This window comes from Hippopotamus amphibius, chromosome 8 (assembly GCF_030028045.1).
Source record: "Hippopotamus amphibius kiboko isolate mHipAmp2 chromosome 8, mHipAmp2.hap2, whole genome shotgun sequence".
In the NCBI taxonomy this organism is placed as follows: domain Eukaryota; kingdom Metazoa; phylum Chordata; class Mammalia; order Artiodactyla; family Hippopotamidae; genus Hippopotamus; species Hippopotamus amphibius.
The window spans coordinates 100,232,558-100,249,054 of record NC_080193.1 but is presented as its reverse complement, the minus strand read 5'-3'; the positions used below and the strand labels follow the sequence as shown (position 1 = coordinate 100,249,054).

At 37.6% G+C, this 16,497-nt stretch overlaps 1 protein-coding gene across 3 annotated transcripts in view; it reads left to right on the top strand.

Moving 5' to 3' along the window:
• Positions 1-16,497, top strand: part of PARD3B (par-3 family cell polarity regulator beta) — a 977,181-nt gene that overhangs the window by 360,774 nt on the left and 599,910 nt on the right. For all 3 annotated transcript variants that reach the window (XR_009055026.1, XM_057744363.1, XM_057744365.1), the window contains exon 3: positions 6,663-6,834. Coding sequence is in view for 2 of the 3 variants with exons in the window: in XM_057744363.1 (XP_057600346.1) it covers positions 6,663-6,834 (172 nt within the window). In the remaining variant the exon portion in view is untranslated. The remainder of the gene's footprint in view (positions 1-6,662; positions 6,835-16,497) is intronic.

Sequence of the window (16,497 nt, the reverse complement as noted above, 5' to 3'; positions counted from 1 at the left end):
CTACTTGATAGTTGCTGCTAACATGGAATATGTATGAAACAGTTAAAAAAAAATGTTGTTAAATTCAACACTTTAACCCAAAGAACTCAATGTGGCAAATAAGCCTTTCTTAGTAGCATGTTAGTTCACTTGACATATAATTAAAATAGAGCCACATATTTCTCAGTGAAATTGCTAATCCCAAAAAATACTTTTATAAATACAGTCTATTATAGTCTGTGAACATTTGGTTCATTCTTTTTTATTCTCTACGTAGACTAAAGATAATAGGATCAGATTATAAAAACTCAGGCTGTAAAAGTGACAGAATGCTCTAGGCTGACGACAGAGCAAACCACATCATGAATATTGAGGGACTTTGCCATAAATGCACTTGGTGACACTTATTATTAAAATATTTACTTGTCAGTGTAGAAACTAAAGGCATTGGTATATTGCTTCGAGTTATGGTAAAAAATAGAACGGACAGCACAAACCATGTATCGCTAGGTGGAAGAATGGCACTGCGTGTCTAAAGGTTGTGTGTTCTTGTGTGATGAAGAGAAGGAAAAAAGAAAAACAAAAATTACCTGTTTGATGCGTTTGATCTTGGTACTTTCTCTGTTCCTCTGTCAATTCTGTGATGAGGAGATGAAAGAGAAGCAAAAAAGTAAAAGCAGAATTGGGATAAACAAGTCAAGTGGGACTCCGTCTGGGAGCCAGGGAATGCTGGCTATGAGAGGAAAAGGAAGTAACATTTAACCTTCCATTGTGTACCCGGCTCTGTGCTAAGCATTTAGGCGTATTAGGAATATCATCGAGGACATTAATATTCTACTTCCACCGCACTCACCCCCAACAACACACCCATGCACACACACAGACACCTTTACCTTGTTTGAGTATAAAAATAGGTCTGAGTCCTTGAAGAGAGAGGGATGATGTGAAATTGTGGAGAGCATGTGGCTCTTTTGATCAAGTCTGTTATTCCAGATCATGGATATTATAAGTTATCCAAAACTATTTTATTTCTTTTTGATCTTTGAGGTGGTTGTTATTGTTGACTTTTACATTATGCTGACCTTTACAAAGTAAATATGAAAAAGATTGGACTATTCTTTAAAGGGAATACGGGGATATGTGTATAAAAACAGATGATTGAACTTGGTGTACCTCCCCCAAAATAATAAATAAATAAATAAAAAATGAAGCTTTTGCATGATGTATTTTCTAGGCAAATTCTAAGTAGTTTCAGATGTTCCTTCCTGATACCCCCTGGGGAGAGAATAGTGGGGGCTACTTGTAGTTTCCAAACTAATGCCTAGTCTTTGAATTGGAAACACCATCAGCATCAGCAGTTGAGATCTAGTTATTGAAAATTCTTTGTACATGCCACATTAATGTACCTATTTTCATGTGTTTTTCTCACTTCTTTTTAGGAAGTAGGTATTTTCCTGAGAAATACACTCCACCTTGACCTCTCAAATAGAGGTGCAAACCACAGGAGGTCATTGCCTTAATTTTACTGACAGTTAAAGAGAAAATCTTTTCATGTTAAATCAAACATGGAAAGCTGGTAAAATGTAAAATTGACGTGAATTTGTAAAAATAAAAGCCGAACGCTTCAGTTTTGAGCTTATGGCATGTCAATTCAGGCTATGCTTCCACTCACTTATTCATATTTGTGTTTAAGCTACTTCTAGGGACACATCTAGAAGCTTCACACCAGGTACATCAAAGTGGCTTATTGCAAGGGGGCATCTGGGACCCAGCTGCTAACCCCGCCCATGTCTCTGTCCACCCTAGTTCCACACTTTCACTCCTTCAGGAACCAAGTCAGTGGCTTGTCCCTTTCAAAAATAAGCCTGAAAAGAAAGAGAAGACACATAATCTCCATTTCAAGAGCAGAAGCCATCTCCCCCGGTGTTGAATAGAAAGAGAGGAATTTCGTTTCCATAATAACAAAACATAAACAGCAATAATGATGATGATGGTGTATTGAGCACGTTATGGGTTTATATTGGTCATTGATACTCATTCATTTAAAAAATTAATTTTAGTGTTCTAAAAACACATGAAAAATCTATCTTTCGTTGCTATATTAGGTTTCATATCCTTTCCCTCATTTCACTCATTTTATTTCCACAAATATACGTTGGGTGCCTAGTATGTCTAATTCACTGTTCTAGGCAGTGGGAAACAGCAGACAACAAAATTAACAGAGATCACTGTCTTCTTGCAGCTTACAATCTAGTACAGTTTCCTAGGGAGTTTTACAGGGAACAGGCAATAAATAAGACAAGTAAGAAAAAACATAGCATCGAGGGGCGACAAGTACTATAAAGAAAAATGAAGGGAGTATGAGAAGTCGGGGGTGGCATTTCAATTTAGATAGTGTGGCCAGTGAAAGCTTGTCATTTGATAAAAATGTGAGGAGTCAAGGAACAAGCCATGCAGGTATCTGGCGGAAGACGACATCAGGCAGAGAGAACAGCAAATGTAAAGATACAGAGAGGGACAAAGAAGATAGCATAGCTGGACAGAATCCTGAAAACAGGGGAGACAATCTTCGAGACATGAGGTCAGAACCTTCACTGGTAGCCTGCTACCATACAGGGCATTGCAAGGACTTGGCCTTTATTCTGCGTGAAGGTGGAAAGCTATTACAGGGTTGTGATCAGAGGAGAGACGCAATCCGCCTTATGTTTGAGGAAGAGCACACTGGCTGCCATGTTGAAAGTGGATTGAAATGGAGCATGGGTGAAAACAAGGAACCCAGTCGGGAAGCCCTCGCAGTAACCCACGGGAGAGGCTGTGGTAGCTGGGTCCAAAGAGGTGACGATGGGGGTGGTGAGGAGTTGCCAAGCTCTGGTTGTATTTTGACATTTTTTAACAAATTGGGTGTGTGGGGGGTGTATGAGAGACAAGGAGAGAGAGAGGAAAGAGGGATCAAGGATTAGTATAAGTCTTTTGGCCTGAGCAACTCAAAGGCTGGATTGCCACTAATTATGGATGTGAAAAGACTTGGAAAGAGCTTTGGAAGATCAGTTTTTTTAGTTTCTGACATGTTAGGTTAGGCAATTGATCATGTGAGCCTCGGGTTCAGGAAGAAGCACTGGGTTGGAGATTTAAGTGTGAAATTTATCAGCATATACTTATATCTTTGCCACGAGACATGATCACCGTGCAGATTTAGAGGTAGTCTCTTTAACATTTTTAGAGATGAGGAGGAATAAGTAAAAGGAAACTTAATGGAGGGGCCAGGGAGTTGAGGATAAAACTGAGAGGGTGTGGTGTCCTGGAAGGGAAGGGAAGAAAGTCACATAAGGAGGAAGCAATGATCAGCTGTGTCCTAAAGTCAAGCCAGAAATTCAAGTCAAGACTTTGAATTTAGCACCGTGGTGATTGTTTTTGATCTTCATAAGAGCAGTTTCAGTGGAAGAGAGGGGTAAGTGCCTGGCTAGAGTGGCTTCAGGAAAAAATGAGAGGAAGAAGATTGGAGACTGCTCTGTGGACATCTTTCAAATTTTCTTTTAGATGGAAGGTGAGAAATGGGGTGGTATCTGTAGGGGTGAGTCCTGAGAAGGTTATTTTGTTTTTGGTTTTGGTTTTTGATGGAAAAGTGAACAGCATATTTGTAAACTGACCTACCTGTGTGTATCTTGGGATTAGATGCCTAAATGCTGATAGAGATCTGTGGGGATGGGAGTTTTGATTGGAAGTAGAGTCTGTTTGAACTGATCATTTTGTATCGTGGGGTCTTAGGGACATGTCAGTGCTGTACTGGGTGACATGAGAGTACTGGCATCACAGAAGGAGAACAGAAGGGGCACCAGAAGTTGGATAGGGCAGCAGAAGAGGAAGGCATCCAAATCAAATGCCTATTTGCATTCTGCATGAAGTTTAGGTTACTGCAGTCCCTAAGGTGTCAGGGGAAAATCTTCCACGCGCCACAGAAGTTTAGCCTAAAAGTATCCTTAACAGAAATTTAAAAATGTATAAATCCCTTTTTTTATGTTCATCTCTGTGGGAAAGTTTGTCTTAAATGGGTTTAAAGGTGTCGGAAGGCCATTTTCATGCACTGGACACTTTGGAAATCAGTCTGCCTTCTGATGAGGAACTAGAACAGTGGTTTATGCTAATTAACATCTCTCTGTAACACTGTCTGCCAGGAACTGTGTCATCAGTAATGTAGGTGTTCTGATGAATCAAGTAATCTAGCTAACCAAGGCCTACAACATACGGTTTAAATTAATTATCAGTGTTGAAGCAAGTATACGTCTGGGAATATTGTAGATGTTGAGATGAAGACTGGATGAAGAGTCTCTTATCAGCCAGCACCTGTGGTGCCAGCGGCTTTGGGCACTACAGATTCAGGAGCTGATTCTCTTCTTTCCGGGAGTAGAGGCTTTGTTCCACCCATTCATCCAGACATCCAGAGGAGGCTCTGCAGATACTTCCTGACAATCATGGGATTGGGAGACAGACTAAGCAATTAATCAAAGAGATGATGAGATTTGGGGAGCCTCCAGTCTCACTGTCATCGTCTTTGAGAAAGTTGTGTATTATTGCCTGTATCTCCAAAGAGTAGGATACACATTTTTTAGGGTATAACATCCTCCTGGACAAACTTCAAATATCCATAATGTAGCCTCTCTTTTTACAGCCTTCTTTTTGGAAAATGGTTGCAGTGTGGTCTGAATCCCTGGATTGGACGAGATTCTAGTACAAATTACTGTTTAGGCTGTCACTTCGGGAAACAAAATCTCTGATCTACCCTGTGATTCCATTAGATAAAGAGGTATAATGCTGTTACTACATATGCTGTGACCTTGTGTGGATATAATAATAGTATGGAAAACAGTGAAGTATCTTAAGGAGAGAAGGTTACATAAGAGCCATAGGTAATGATTTATTTATGAGCTATCAATTTTAAGCTTTTGCATTATACTTCTGCTTGGTCGTCTTTGTCTCTTTTCCCCATTATTTCAGGCACATAGGATACACTAAGACTTAAGGATGCAGCAAGAAGGAAAACATACACAAAACTGTTTCTAATACCAGTATAATAAGTCACTTTGCCTTGTTGATTAGTATATTAAAATAAATGTTACAAGAATGTGTTAGAATTTACCCATATGCAAAATTAAAATTATGTCACAGAAATGATGATGAAAATAGCACTTCTTTCACATTTTAAATGTTGATTTTATTTTCCTTTTCAAGATTTAAAGTGTTAAACTCTTCATTTTGGCCAAATGATTAGAAAGATATAGTTCTCCTGATTTTTTTACTAGAATAATCTTTCATTATTAATCCATTTAAGTCTTATCTCAAATCGGTTCATCAGTGCTACCAATTAAAAATAGAAAATGTATGTGCTCAATTTCAAGAATTAAAAATAATGTCTTGGGAGTAGCATTTTTTTCCTGTGGTGAGAGGATTGTTGGATTTTCCAATTAGAGAAGTCTCCACACTGGAAATGAGTAGTCAATTATGAAAATTATTTTTGAATAGCCAATTTGCATATCCCTAATTGTATTCATTTCTTTTGAAAGACTGAACTTGGAATTTATGATGTTTTGATTGGTTAACCCTGCACTGGTGTTATTAATACTATTGCCAACAAGGTTCCCCCACGAATAAGGGCTTTGAGTGCCTTTCCTAAATAAATGTTTGAATGATAAGTAGGTTTGTTTTATTTAATGAATGAAACTATCTAAAGATTTACTAGCAGTTTTAAAGATTTGCACACGTGGCACTTTATTGGATTGACAGTGACAGCCCTGAGCTGCCTACTGCACTCACATTTGGACTTTTCCACATCAGCTGTTGAGAGACATTGGGAGTTCCTATCGTGATGCTATCTGCTGGCCAAAAACGCAGATTCAGTGGGGCTGCCTCTGCCATTTATACAGCAGTGTTTGCACAGTTACTTGATTATTTTATTATATGTTGCCCCTATTTTAAGAAAAATGACTTGGAGATGGGCAATTAAATGTGAAGCATAGTTCTCATATGAAATAAAATTGAGATGAAGATAGGAATAATTAAAAGTTCAGAGTTTTAGTTTCATTAGACCTAAACCAATAAACATAGAGTTGGTTATGAAGGAAGAGAACAAAATTACAGGCATGAATACAAACAGGATATCTATGTGTACAAGATAAACTCAGATTGTGTGTGAATATACACATGTATGAATGGCTCTACTTATTGTGATTATGTCTAAAAGGGCAGATACAGTTAGGGATTTGATCATGTCTTTTGCTCTCTGAAACTGCAATGTCCTCTTCTACCACGTAAGTCTATTGTTCAAATTCTGCATATTCAACTTTCATCTTTGGCAGCACTCTTGAAAGAAAGAGATACTGACGTCCTTTTAGGCATATTAGATAAGGCAGTGAGGGGAGGAGGCGGCCATTTCATTCCTTCCAGAGGGTTAGCCAAATCTGGATCTCTATTAGAGGAATTTACAAACAAGCCATTAATTACTTCCTGGGTCGTGGTGCTTTTAGACATAATATTGAATTAAGAGTTGTGATACAGTAATAACACTAAGTTTTCAGTTTTAAGAGGTTACTTTAAAAAAAAAAAAAAAAAAGACCACAATCAGCTAGATACAGTGTCCATGTGATATGCATGTCCTACAAAGTAATGAGTGTTGTTGGATTTGTTTGCAGCTGATTGCTGTGTTTGACGAACAAGAACCACTCCACAAGATTGAGAGTCCCGGTGGAAACCCCGCAGGCGGGCAGAGCCCAGATGCTCTTGAGTCGGAAGTGGCTGCCCAACTGGCTGCATTTAAACCAGTTGGTGGGGAAATTGAAGTAACTCCTTCTGCTCTGAAATTAGGTAGGTGGATTTTTTTAGTGTTATGCTTTTCAGCTGGGTGAAATACCTCATCTTGCTGGCTATGCGTTGCTTCTACTTTATGACTTACCCTGGTAGTGTTTGCCTTTAAAAAATAAACCTGATTTTTGTTTCTCTAATTTTTTTTTTTTTTTTTTTTTTACATCTTTTTTCAGCAGCGGATGCTCAGGCAGTGGATGCAGTTTGTTCTTGAATTGCAGGTGAATCTGAACTGCATGTCCTTGAAGTTACAGGGGAGGAATTGGACTGTGCAGATGAGCTTCATCTGTAGCATATGAGGACAACTTACAGGTTTTAAAAAGTCCCTGGAAAAAGTCACTGGGAAAAAGCTAAGAGTTATCAAGGAATCCAGGCTAGAAATATAAGGTCACTTTCTGTTTTAGCCACCTTTCTCTTCTCCACAAATAGTGTATCTTAGTTTGGGGGAAATATTTTGAAGTTAGTTTCTTAATTCTGTCCTACCGATTTATTCCAACCCGATGATTTTGCCCAGTATTCTCTTTTGTTATATTTGTTTTGAAGGTGTTGGTAGAAAGAGAAAGTAAACATTCTTCTAAAGTTTTAGTGAATTTATGACTCCAAGATAAATAATGTCAGTTATTGGTGGTAACTCTTAAAGATAATTTTAGGTCAGTTTAACAGCATAAAGTTTTAAAAATCCACTAATATTTTGGTACTTAAAACCATTTTTTATTCTTGTTGAATGTACATATACATCGAGACAGCTCGAAGTGCTGTTATAGTTATAGGTTAATTCTCAAGCTAGAACAGAGGTTTTTTTTCCACTTTGCAAAGGGACTCATTTTTTTAAGCAAAACGTATGCTTAAACTTGTAAAAATTGTACATAGTATAATTTTTGCCTTTTGAAACAAAATATATTGTAAGGTTTATTTTACATGCCATAATACAATATCTATATTTTGTACTAATTTTCTGGAAAGCATCTGTAGTGCCCCTTTTAAAATAAAGCAAGTGGAAATTAATGACCTATCATCGTCATAATTTCTCTCTATCTTTTGGAAACCAAGCTATCAGAGCAGTTCTGCTGGAACTCAGATGTTGGAGGGCTTTGTGACAGCTTCCCTTCATCTGGAGCGAGGTTTGTGGCTTCAGCAACCTCACAGCCCTATCATTCATTTGCATAATGGATGCCTTTTTATCCATTATGCAAATAGTATGGGAGGAAAATTAGGCAATAAGGGAAGACGAAAGGAGAAAATTGCTCTTGCTTGTTTTAATATTCTATTTATAAGCAAGCACTGTGGTCTTCAAAAGGCTGAACCTCAGAGTACCCCTGTGCCTAGGAATTTGTTTTTTCACCTTTCTCTTATGAGCTTTCTCAGGGAAAAAATTTGTTTTTCTTTAGCTTTTTAGCTTCTTTTGTTGAACTATCTGAGCAACAGAACGTTCAATGTAGGAAGAAAAGTGAGCTGAGGTTCCCCATCTTTGAAAGTGGATTTTCTGCTTCTTCAGTACTGATTTTGGGTCAGACACAGATAGAAAGTAATATTTATTCAGTGGTGACTATATGCCAGGCACAGAACTCAAGGCAGTGCACCAAGTATTCTAAATCCTGTACTCCTAACAACTAACTCATTTAAGCCTCACGATACTTAGTTGGGTTCTGTTAACTCCCTTATTTAAGAGATGAGGAAACAGGCATAGAGCAGTTAAGTAACTCCTCCAAAGTCACATAGCTGTTAGGTGGCAAACTTAGGATTTGAACCCTTGCTAGCTCCAGTGTCAGGAACAATTTTTCTGTGCTGCCTTTTATATGCTATTTGTAAAATAATGCACGGATATAATTTTCCTGAGAGTCATTTTGTGAATGTATACCAAACCCTGAAAATGCTTAACTCCTTGGCTTTAAATCCCATTTCACCTCGTATCATAATTGAAATGGTGAGATTTGCCAGCCTTCTCTATTTGATGGTCAGTGTTGCCTTCCAGCTATTTGATCTGAAACTGTGGCATCATCCCCGATCCCTTCTTTTTCCTCCCATCATTCACACTTTCTTCAGCCTTCATGTCCATGACCATTAAAGCAGGCCAGAGCTTTCTCATCAATCAGACTTTCTTTACAGGGCCTGCTTTCCCCAATCCCTGCTTCTGCCAGAGCTGCCTTTCTAAGTCACAAATCTGATTATATAACTCCCCTGCCTAACCACTTCCATGGCTTCCCACTGCGAGGAGGACCATGTCCAAACTCGTTAGCAAGCTGATGCAGATGGTTCCTCGGAATTAGATGGAGGAATCTGGGCAGGGAGGAATGATGAAGAAATCATCCCTTATCTACTCTCATGATTCTGTCACACTCGCTACTTTGCACTTCTGGAACTTTAAAAGCAAAGAAAAAAAAAAAAACATCGAGTTTCTCAGATAGAGAAATTAAAGACAGAGGCAAAGCCACCAGCTTTGGTATCTGCCCATTCTGTTTTCCTTTCATTCCCTCAGGGCAGGGTGTGGTCATGGCTTGAGCACAGAGGGACAGAGGGACACGCTTGGCCGCAGACGCCATGTCCATGAGTGGCTCTTCTGGGGGGTGACCTGGTTGTGCTGCCAGGCCCACCCTGAGACCTTGTTTAGATGAAGAGTGGGAGGGTGGGGAGTTGGAGGAGGAGTAGCGTGTGTGTTGCAGCGATTCAATCACGGGGGACATATAAATGCCAACCCCCAAGCCCCGGCCCTTCCTCTCTGCTCCCCACTCAGCTCTCAGAAGCCACTGGAACTGATTCTACTCCTCATGGGACTTGTTCCCTCAGGCTGGTACAACAGATACAGGACTGATTCTCCTTGGTTTTCTCACTCTTGAGATCCATTCAATACAATGGAGAATTTAACCATTATCAGTTCATATGCTTATCTTACTTAAGGAAACACAATTTAACAGATATTGGGAATCAAGATGTTCTTACAGTTAGGTCGTGTTAATCACCAAAAATGTATGTTTTACTGATATTGAAATAAAAATGCACTCTACATTCAGTATAATTTTTATATCTTTTTCCAATACAAATTAATCATTAACAATATCCTATTAAAAACTGACAGCCTTCCCCACCCCATATACATGCAGACAGTGCTTGGCCCACCATTTTTTTTCCTTTATCTTCCAAGGTGAAATACTTATACACAGAATGTGCAGAAAGTTCATATTCAGGGGCTCTTGGTGATCACTGCCCCTTCTTCTCTGCCCACTTTTTTTTCTAGCCACTCTTCTACCACAAGCCACTTGCCATTCCTTAAATTTGCTACTTTCTTTCAAACCTCTGTGTCTTTGTAGTTAGTATTCCGTTCACCTCCTTGCCTCTTTTCTACTTGGTGAAATTGTATGCACCTTTTAAACTCAAGCTCAAATATGACCTTGTTTGTGAAACCTTGTCCAAATCTTCAAGATACTATGGTAAGTGTACCATAAATACATTTCTTAATTCTCCAACAATGAAGGGATACAAAGATAAAGAAATTTTCTAATGACCGAAAGGGGTTCATAGTCTTGCACCCTATAAGCTAATGGGGTATATATTTTTAATTTGTAAGATGAATTTTAAATCAAGTGGGCAAACACATAATTCCAACTTCATTCATCTAAATTATTTCCTAGCATTTCTTTTATAATGGATTTTCTAATGTAATGCTAAATGACTAAGTCCTGACTCAGCCCTAACTGGCAAATCATTGTAATACTTCAAGATTTTAATGTTTCTAAAGTTGGCCAGTACATTTTACTGTGTAGACTAGAGATTGCTAACCTAAGAGTCTATTTAAAAGAAGAGACAGGGTAGAACAAACACCAGATAGAAAAGCAAAAAATCATACTCACAGAGTCAATTTAGACTTTAAAATCACCCTAGTTCAGGAATTTTCCACGTCTGCTTTGCGGAACCCTATGGTACTTCCTAACACGTCTTGGGATTTCAACAAATATTTGATTCTAGTTAATTAATAACATTTATTGAGCATTTAAGTTCTAGATGCTATTTTAATTCACTCATGCTCTTTGTACACATAAGATTGTTTATGCTAGTAGGGAAGAAAGGGATGCAGAAGGCTCTTGAGCAGGCAGTAGAGAATTGTAATACCATTTAGAAGTCCTGCAGCAAAGAAACCTACCTTCACTCAAAAGAATTGTTAGCACGTCTTAGAACAACTTTTGTGAAAAGCTGGTCTCTTACTAGACAATCCATAGTGTGGTAGCAATTTTCTAGACAATTAACATTATTTTACAAATGACCAAGTGAAAGCTTAGACTCGGTGTGTCCTCTGATGTCAAATAACTAGTTGGTTAAAGGAGTAAAATTGGAACCTGCATTTCTTGACTTTTAGCTACATGACATCTTTTGGATTAATTGCAGGTTTTAATTATCTGTACATGTTAATGCTATATGGGATAAAATAACACATATGCTTTTGAAATGAGGTAGAGTGTAAATTAATAAATAGATACTTATGAATAGTTGTAAATAAAAAGCTGATAGGGAAATAAAGACCAGAAAATTAAGATGGAGAAAATTTCTCTCAGATCCTTCTGTAAGTGTCAGAAATGAATTTGCTCCTGTTTCTTCACCCTGCGTGTGTGCACACACATGTGCTTACATGCATGTGTGTATGTTTGGGGGAAATTGCACTGAAACACATATGCTAATATTTGGGATATCTGGTAATTTTTTCCCCATATTGTGAATACTGTTGTACTTTTTGACATTTCAAGTATCTGCATGTAGGGCCTTCTGTAAATAAGACAAGTTAGTGAGGACGCTTACTTTGACGTTTGGAAGAATAAGAGTCCTGTGGCCTTCCGCCAACTAATCCTTATGCTGCCGTTATGATCAGACCTTCAGCTGTTCCCCAAAAAACCTCATGAGGCCATAGTCCAAGGTTGACCCAATCCTTGTCCCTTGAGAACCAATGATATGGAGCCAGTCCCAGACCCTACAGTATTTGATCTAGCTGTGTATGCAGATAAGTCATTTAGCCTATATCTATCACATTTTTCCAAACAAAGAATAAATCAGGACGCATTTGGCATTCTATAGAAGTGAATATTCTGAACTGAGACCGTACAAGCTACTTCCTTTTGTGCCACTGCCATGTCTCCCTGGGCCACAGTTTTCTCATCTATAAAAAGGCCTTTCTTGCTCTAATGGGCTATGGTTGTCCCAGGAGAATTTCATTAATACCAAGCTGAATTTGAATCTGATTCCATGCCCCTGTCAATTTCCACCCTATGGCCCCAGGTAATTATTAGTTTTATTTTCAAACTTTTCATCATTTTTCTTGGTATTCTCGAATGAAATTTGCTATTTTGGGTTAAGCTTCCATGAGAAAATATCTCTTTAGTTATAATTATTTTATCAATGCAATTTAAACAGTGTATCAGGATAAAAAGCTCTTTAAACTTTGTTGTTGCCACTCTTGTGATCTATATTACCCAGATATAAAGCAATCTGATTAAAGTTGGGAGTTGAAATGGTATTAGCTTTATTTTCCTCTTGTGTGTTAAACTTTGAAGATGAGATACTTTCTATTTGAAAGTCATTCTTGTTTTTGAGACTTGAAAGCTGAAAGGTGCCACAGATGCTTTATCATTTCCATGTGTGTTTGTGCTTCTTCAAAACTGAAATGAAAATTGATTGTATGTTTGTTATAATATAATTATTTTCAAAACATTGAGTTCTCCTCTCTTTATTTTCAGTAGTTCCCAGATAATATGGTATAGCCATAGATTAGTGTTGGAAATCGTGACCATTTTCTATCTGATTTTGACTAATTTACTGCATAAGGGAAACATATGGGATCGTTTGTCTGAATTTTTAAAGAAACCAAATCCCTTTATGGCACTGATCTTCAGGAAAAAAATAAAGAAGGGGGAAGTTTATTCCTTTAATTAGGCTTCAGTGTGTAAGTAGCTGCTGTGCCCATAATGTGAGTTTAAGTATTGGCATCTGATCCTAGACAAACACAGTCACACCACACACATAGCAGAACGAAAGCTCAGGGCTGGGCCATGCTTCTGCCGGAGCCTTTGAATTCTGACTACAAAGCACCCAAGCCTTTGAGGGTTCCTTGTTGCTGGAAGTTCTCTGCTGTGGGCGGTGAAACCCCAAGTTGAAATGACCAGGGAACTGAGGTCATTTGCTTGGATGAATCCATAAGTCATCATTTGGTCATTGAGTTTCATCCTGTTTGTTTCCTGTTGAAGCTGATTATTCAAAAGTTAACAGCTATAGAATAGCTTTCCTTTCTCTTTTTTTGTCTTCCCTGGGAGCCTGATATTTTTTCCCATGTAGGCTTAGATGAATGATGTTGTAATTAGCTATGGTAACCTTGCCAGGCTATCATCAATCAGTCATGGCCATGTAGTCTATAAAGTGTGTGCATGCTTTTCTGGTATGATGGTAACTAAATCAGGACTAAAGAGATCACAGCATTCTAACCCATTTCTGGCACGGTTATTCTTTTGCTGTTGTTTTGGGTTTCATTTTAGTTTGTTTTCAGAGTAGGTGAAAAGTTGCTGGGGAGGGAGATGGTACAGGGAAGGTCAGGTTATACGTTCACTATTTTAAAAAAAATTTAATACTCTGGAAAAGGACCCGAGGTACTTGGTTAAGTGAAAGAATAAAATCGGTATCTAAAGACAGGTAACTCCTAACCAATATTAAAAGGTAATTACTGCATAGGAATAATTTCTGTTTGTGTTAGTGAAGTACAAATGTGAATGATAGTTCAAATATGAAGTTTTCAATATACCTGGCATTGCATCCTGAGTAATTGCAGATGAATGGTCAATGTAAACATACTTCATAGACGAGCAATCAGTTCATAACATTTTGTAAAAATAGCACAATGACTTTTACTTGAAGATATTCTATATTCTTATATTCTTTGCATTTTAGTTTTCATTCAATTCTTTTTTACACCTGGTCACTTTTCCTTTTGTCTCTTTAATTTTGTATACTATATCTAATGGCTAAATTCCCTACCTAAATTGGTACTAAGCTGGCTGTACTCTAGTAAAAAATATTAAAGAGAATTTGCGTTTATTCCAAAAATGTAAGCGTATATAAAAACCAAGCTGCCCTTCTTGTTCTTTTCCAGCTGTATTTTCTAAGTTGATTATTTGACCTCAAAAAACAAACCAAAAAACCCCATTGAGTTCACCATCTCCCCTTTGGCCTCTTGCTGATGCTGGACCCACACTGAGACAGTCTGCAGATCCTCTCATAAACAAACGGAATGAAAGGTCACCTTCCTACTGCTCACTTGATATTAGACCCCTGGGTTTTCAAGCCTCTTTTGCAGATTGCTTTTAATAGTAAGCCCAGTGAAGCTCTGTTTGCAGAGGTCTAGTCCCTAACTAGTGAAAATATTTTCAGCCATGCTGTCATACTCACCTCTTTTAGTTCCCTGGACCACTGATAAAATAATTTTTGGTTTGTCCTTTTAATAAAAGAAGCTGTCATCCTCCTCCCCGCCCCCGGACTCAACACACACACCCATAGTCTTTCCTCCCTCCCTTCCCTACCCATCATTACAACTCCCATTGGCCTTTCTCATAACCACTTTCCAACTCTCTGCTATTCAGGTACTCTGAGATAGTCAACAGGGCCAAGCAGAATGGCCCTCATTCTCTAAATATAACTGCTGCTTTTTTAGAACCTTGTTGGGTTTCACATGTCTGTTACAGAATACTTTCAAACTATTTATCTGTATTAAAAATTTCTTAACAGTATGACTCAAATTTTTATAAATATATATCTTTGTGGCCATAAAATAGATTACATTTCTCATAAATTTCTAATCACACTTAAACAAATTATTTATAATAACCACGCTGATTTTCTCTTGCAATTTGAAATTCAAGAATCTTGCTAACAATTCAAAATGTAGTAAAGCCTCTTTTGCAGTAAAAACTTAAATATAAGCTTTAGCCTTTGGGTCTTTTTCTGTGTGTGTGTGTGTGTGTGTGTGTGCACGAGTGCATGTACACACATGATTTTTTTTTCTCTTTCTGCCCAGATGGGCAAGGAAAAAAAATTCACTAATTTAATTATTTGCAGAAGATCCATCTTAAGGACAAGTCACTCAGAGTTGGATACGCTTTTATGACTGGCTTAGGATTTTCTCATTTGCTTTATCTGATAAAGCCATATGATGAATTACGACCCAATATACATACATTTGGTTATTTCCTTGCTCTATGCCTATTTTGAAATTTTACTAAGATCTTGATTTGGCCCAATGAAAGTTAAAAATATTGAAATAGCTTGATCTGTTTGTTCTCACCTTCCAAGGTGTTAAGGGAAGGTGACAGCCTTTGCTTAACAATTGCCTTAAGAAGAGCTATCTCTTTTGTGTTTACTCTTTTTTTTAATGTTTACCAGATAAAATAAGACAACCTCCCAGATATCACTGCCACACCCTATCAATTTATCATTGAAACAATGCATCCATCATATGGTACATACAAGATGGTACTCATTTTGTTTGTTCTTAGGCTTAATGAGGAAATCTTGATAGCTATCAGAAAATACAGATGACCTTTTAACAATACCAGTAAAGTTCTGATTGCTTTTCTGTATAAATATAAGACTCTTTGTTAAATTCCTCAAACTCCTTTACAGATGGAAGAAATTTGGGGCTTTATATTTTTTTTTTCCTGTGTGTAAAAGTAAAGTACAGGAAATTATGTGGTACATCTTGCTTATTTTCTTTTTGTTTATTTGGAGGACTTGACTATGATTACTTAATGCATGTGTATGGAATATGCCATGATCAAGGAAAATAAGTGAGAGTAGGGTTTTTGCCTTACCACAACCTATTTAAAACCATAACACTTGCATTTAGTGTTTTAAGATAATGTTGACTAAAGAAGCCATTACTTCAATGTCACATTTCTTGACACTGTTGATAAGAATGGTGTTTCCATATCCTTTTGCACTATTTGTTCTGAAAAATGGCATGGATAGCAGCAAGCTGAATGGCTTTGTGTCATCTGGTTCTGCATAATTGTGATGATCAATTAAACTCTCCTTGTGTTTTTAAAACAAACAGACTTTCTGCCCCAGAGATCTGAAAGCATGAGGCAAAGTTCTTATTTTAGTCACAGTTCAGGAATAATGTCCTTTGACCTCATGACTTTAGTTTGGTGTTACAGTTAACTGCCCTCATGGCAGAGAGTTCAACATTTGCACAACTGACATCTGCTCTTCTTAGATTATTGTGCTGAAGAATATAGCAGTGGAAATCAGTCCATCTGATGCCAGTGCTCCATAAAATGGTGGTGTGCCTGTCCTGACAGTTAATCAAGAATTATTTATTACTGACCCAATAGATGAAAAGTCTTAGGCTAGGCTACCAGAGTAATATAAAATAATATAAGTCATGAACTCATTCTCAAGCCACTTACAATCTAGTTGACTTAAGATAAATTACTAAGTGAGTCTCTTAACTTGGTTAGGTTTCCATTTTTATAATTTACAACTGTTTTTATAATAATACAGAGCGTACAGTTATAAACCCTTACAGTTGAAAAGGATCTTACCGTATAAGTAAATTTAGACGTGCACAAAAGCTTCTGTGTATGCCATTAGTCATGTGGGGCATCCCTCCTTGGTTAATTATCTTTTCTTTGGGTCTTTGGT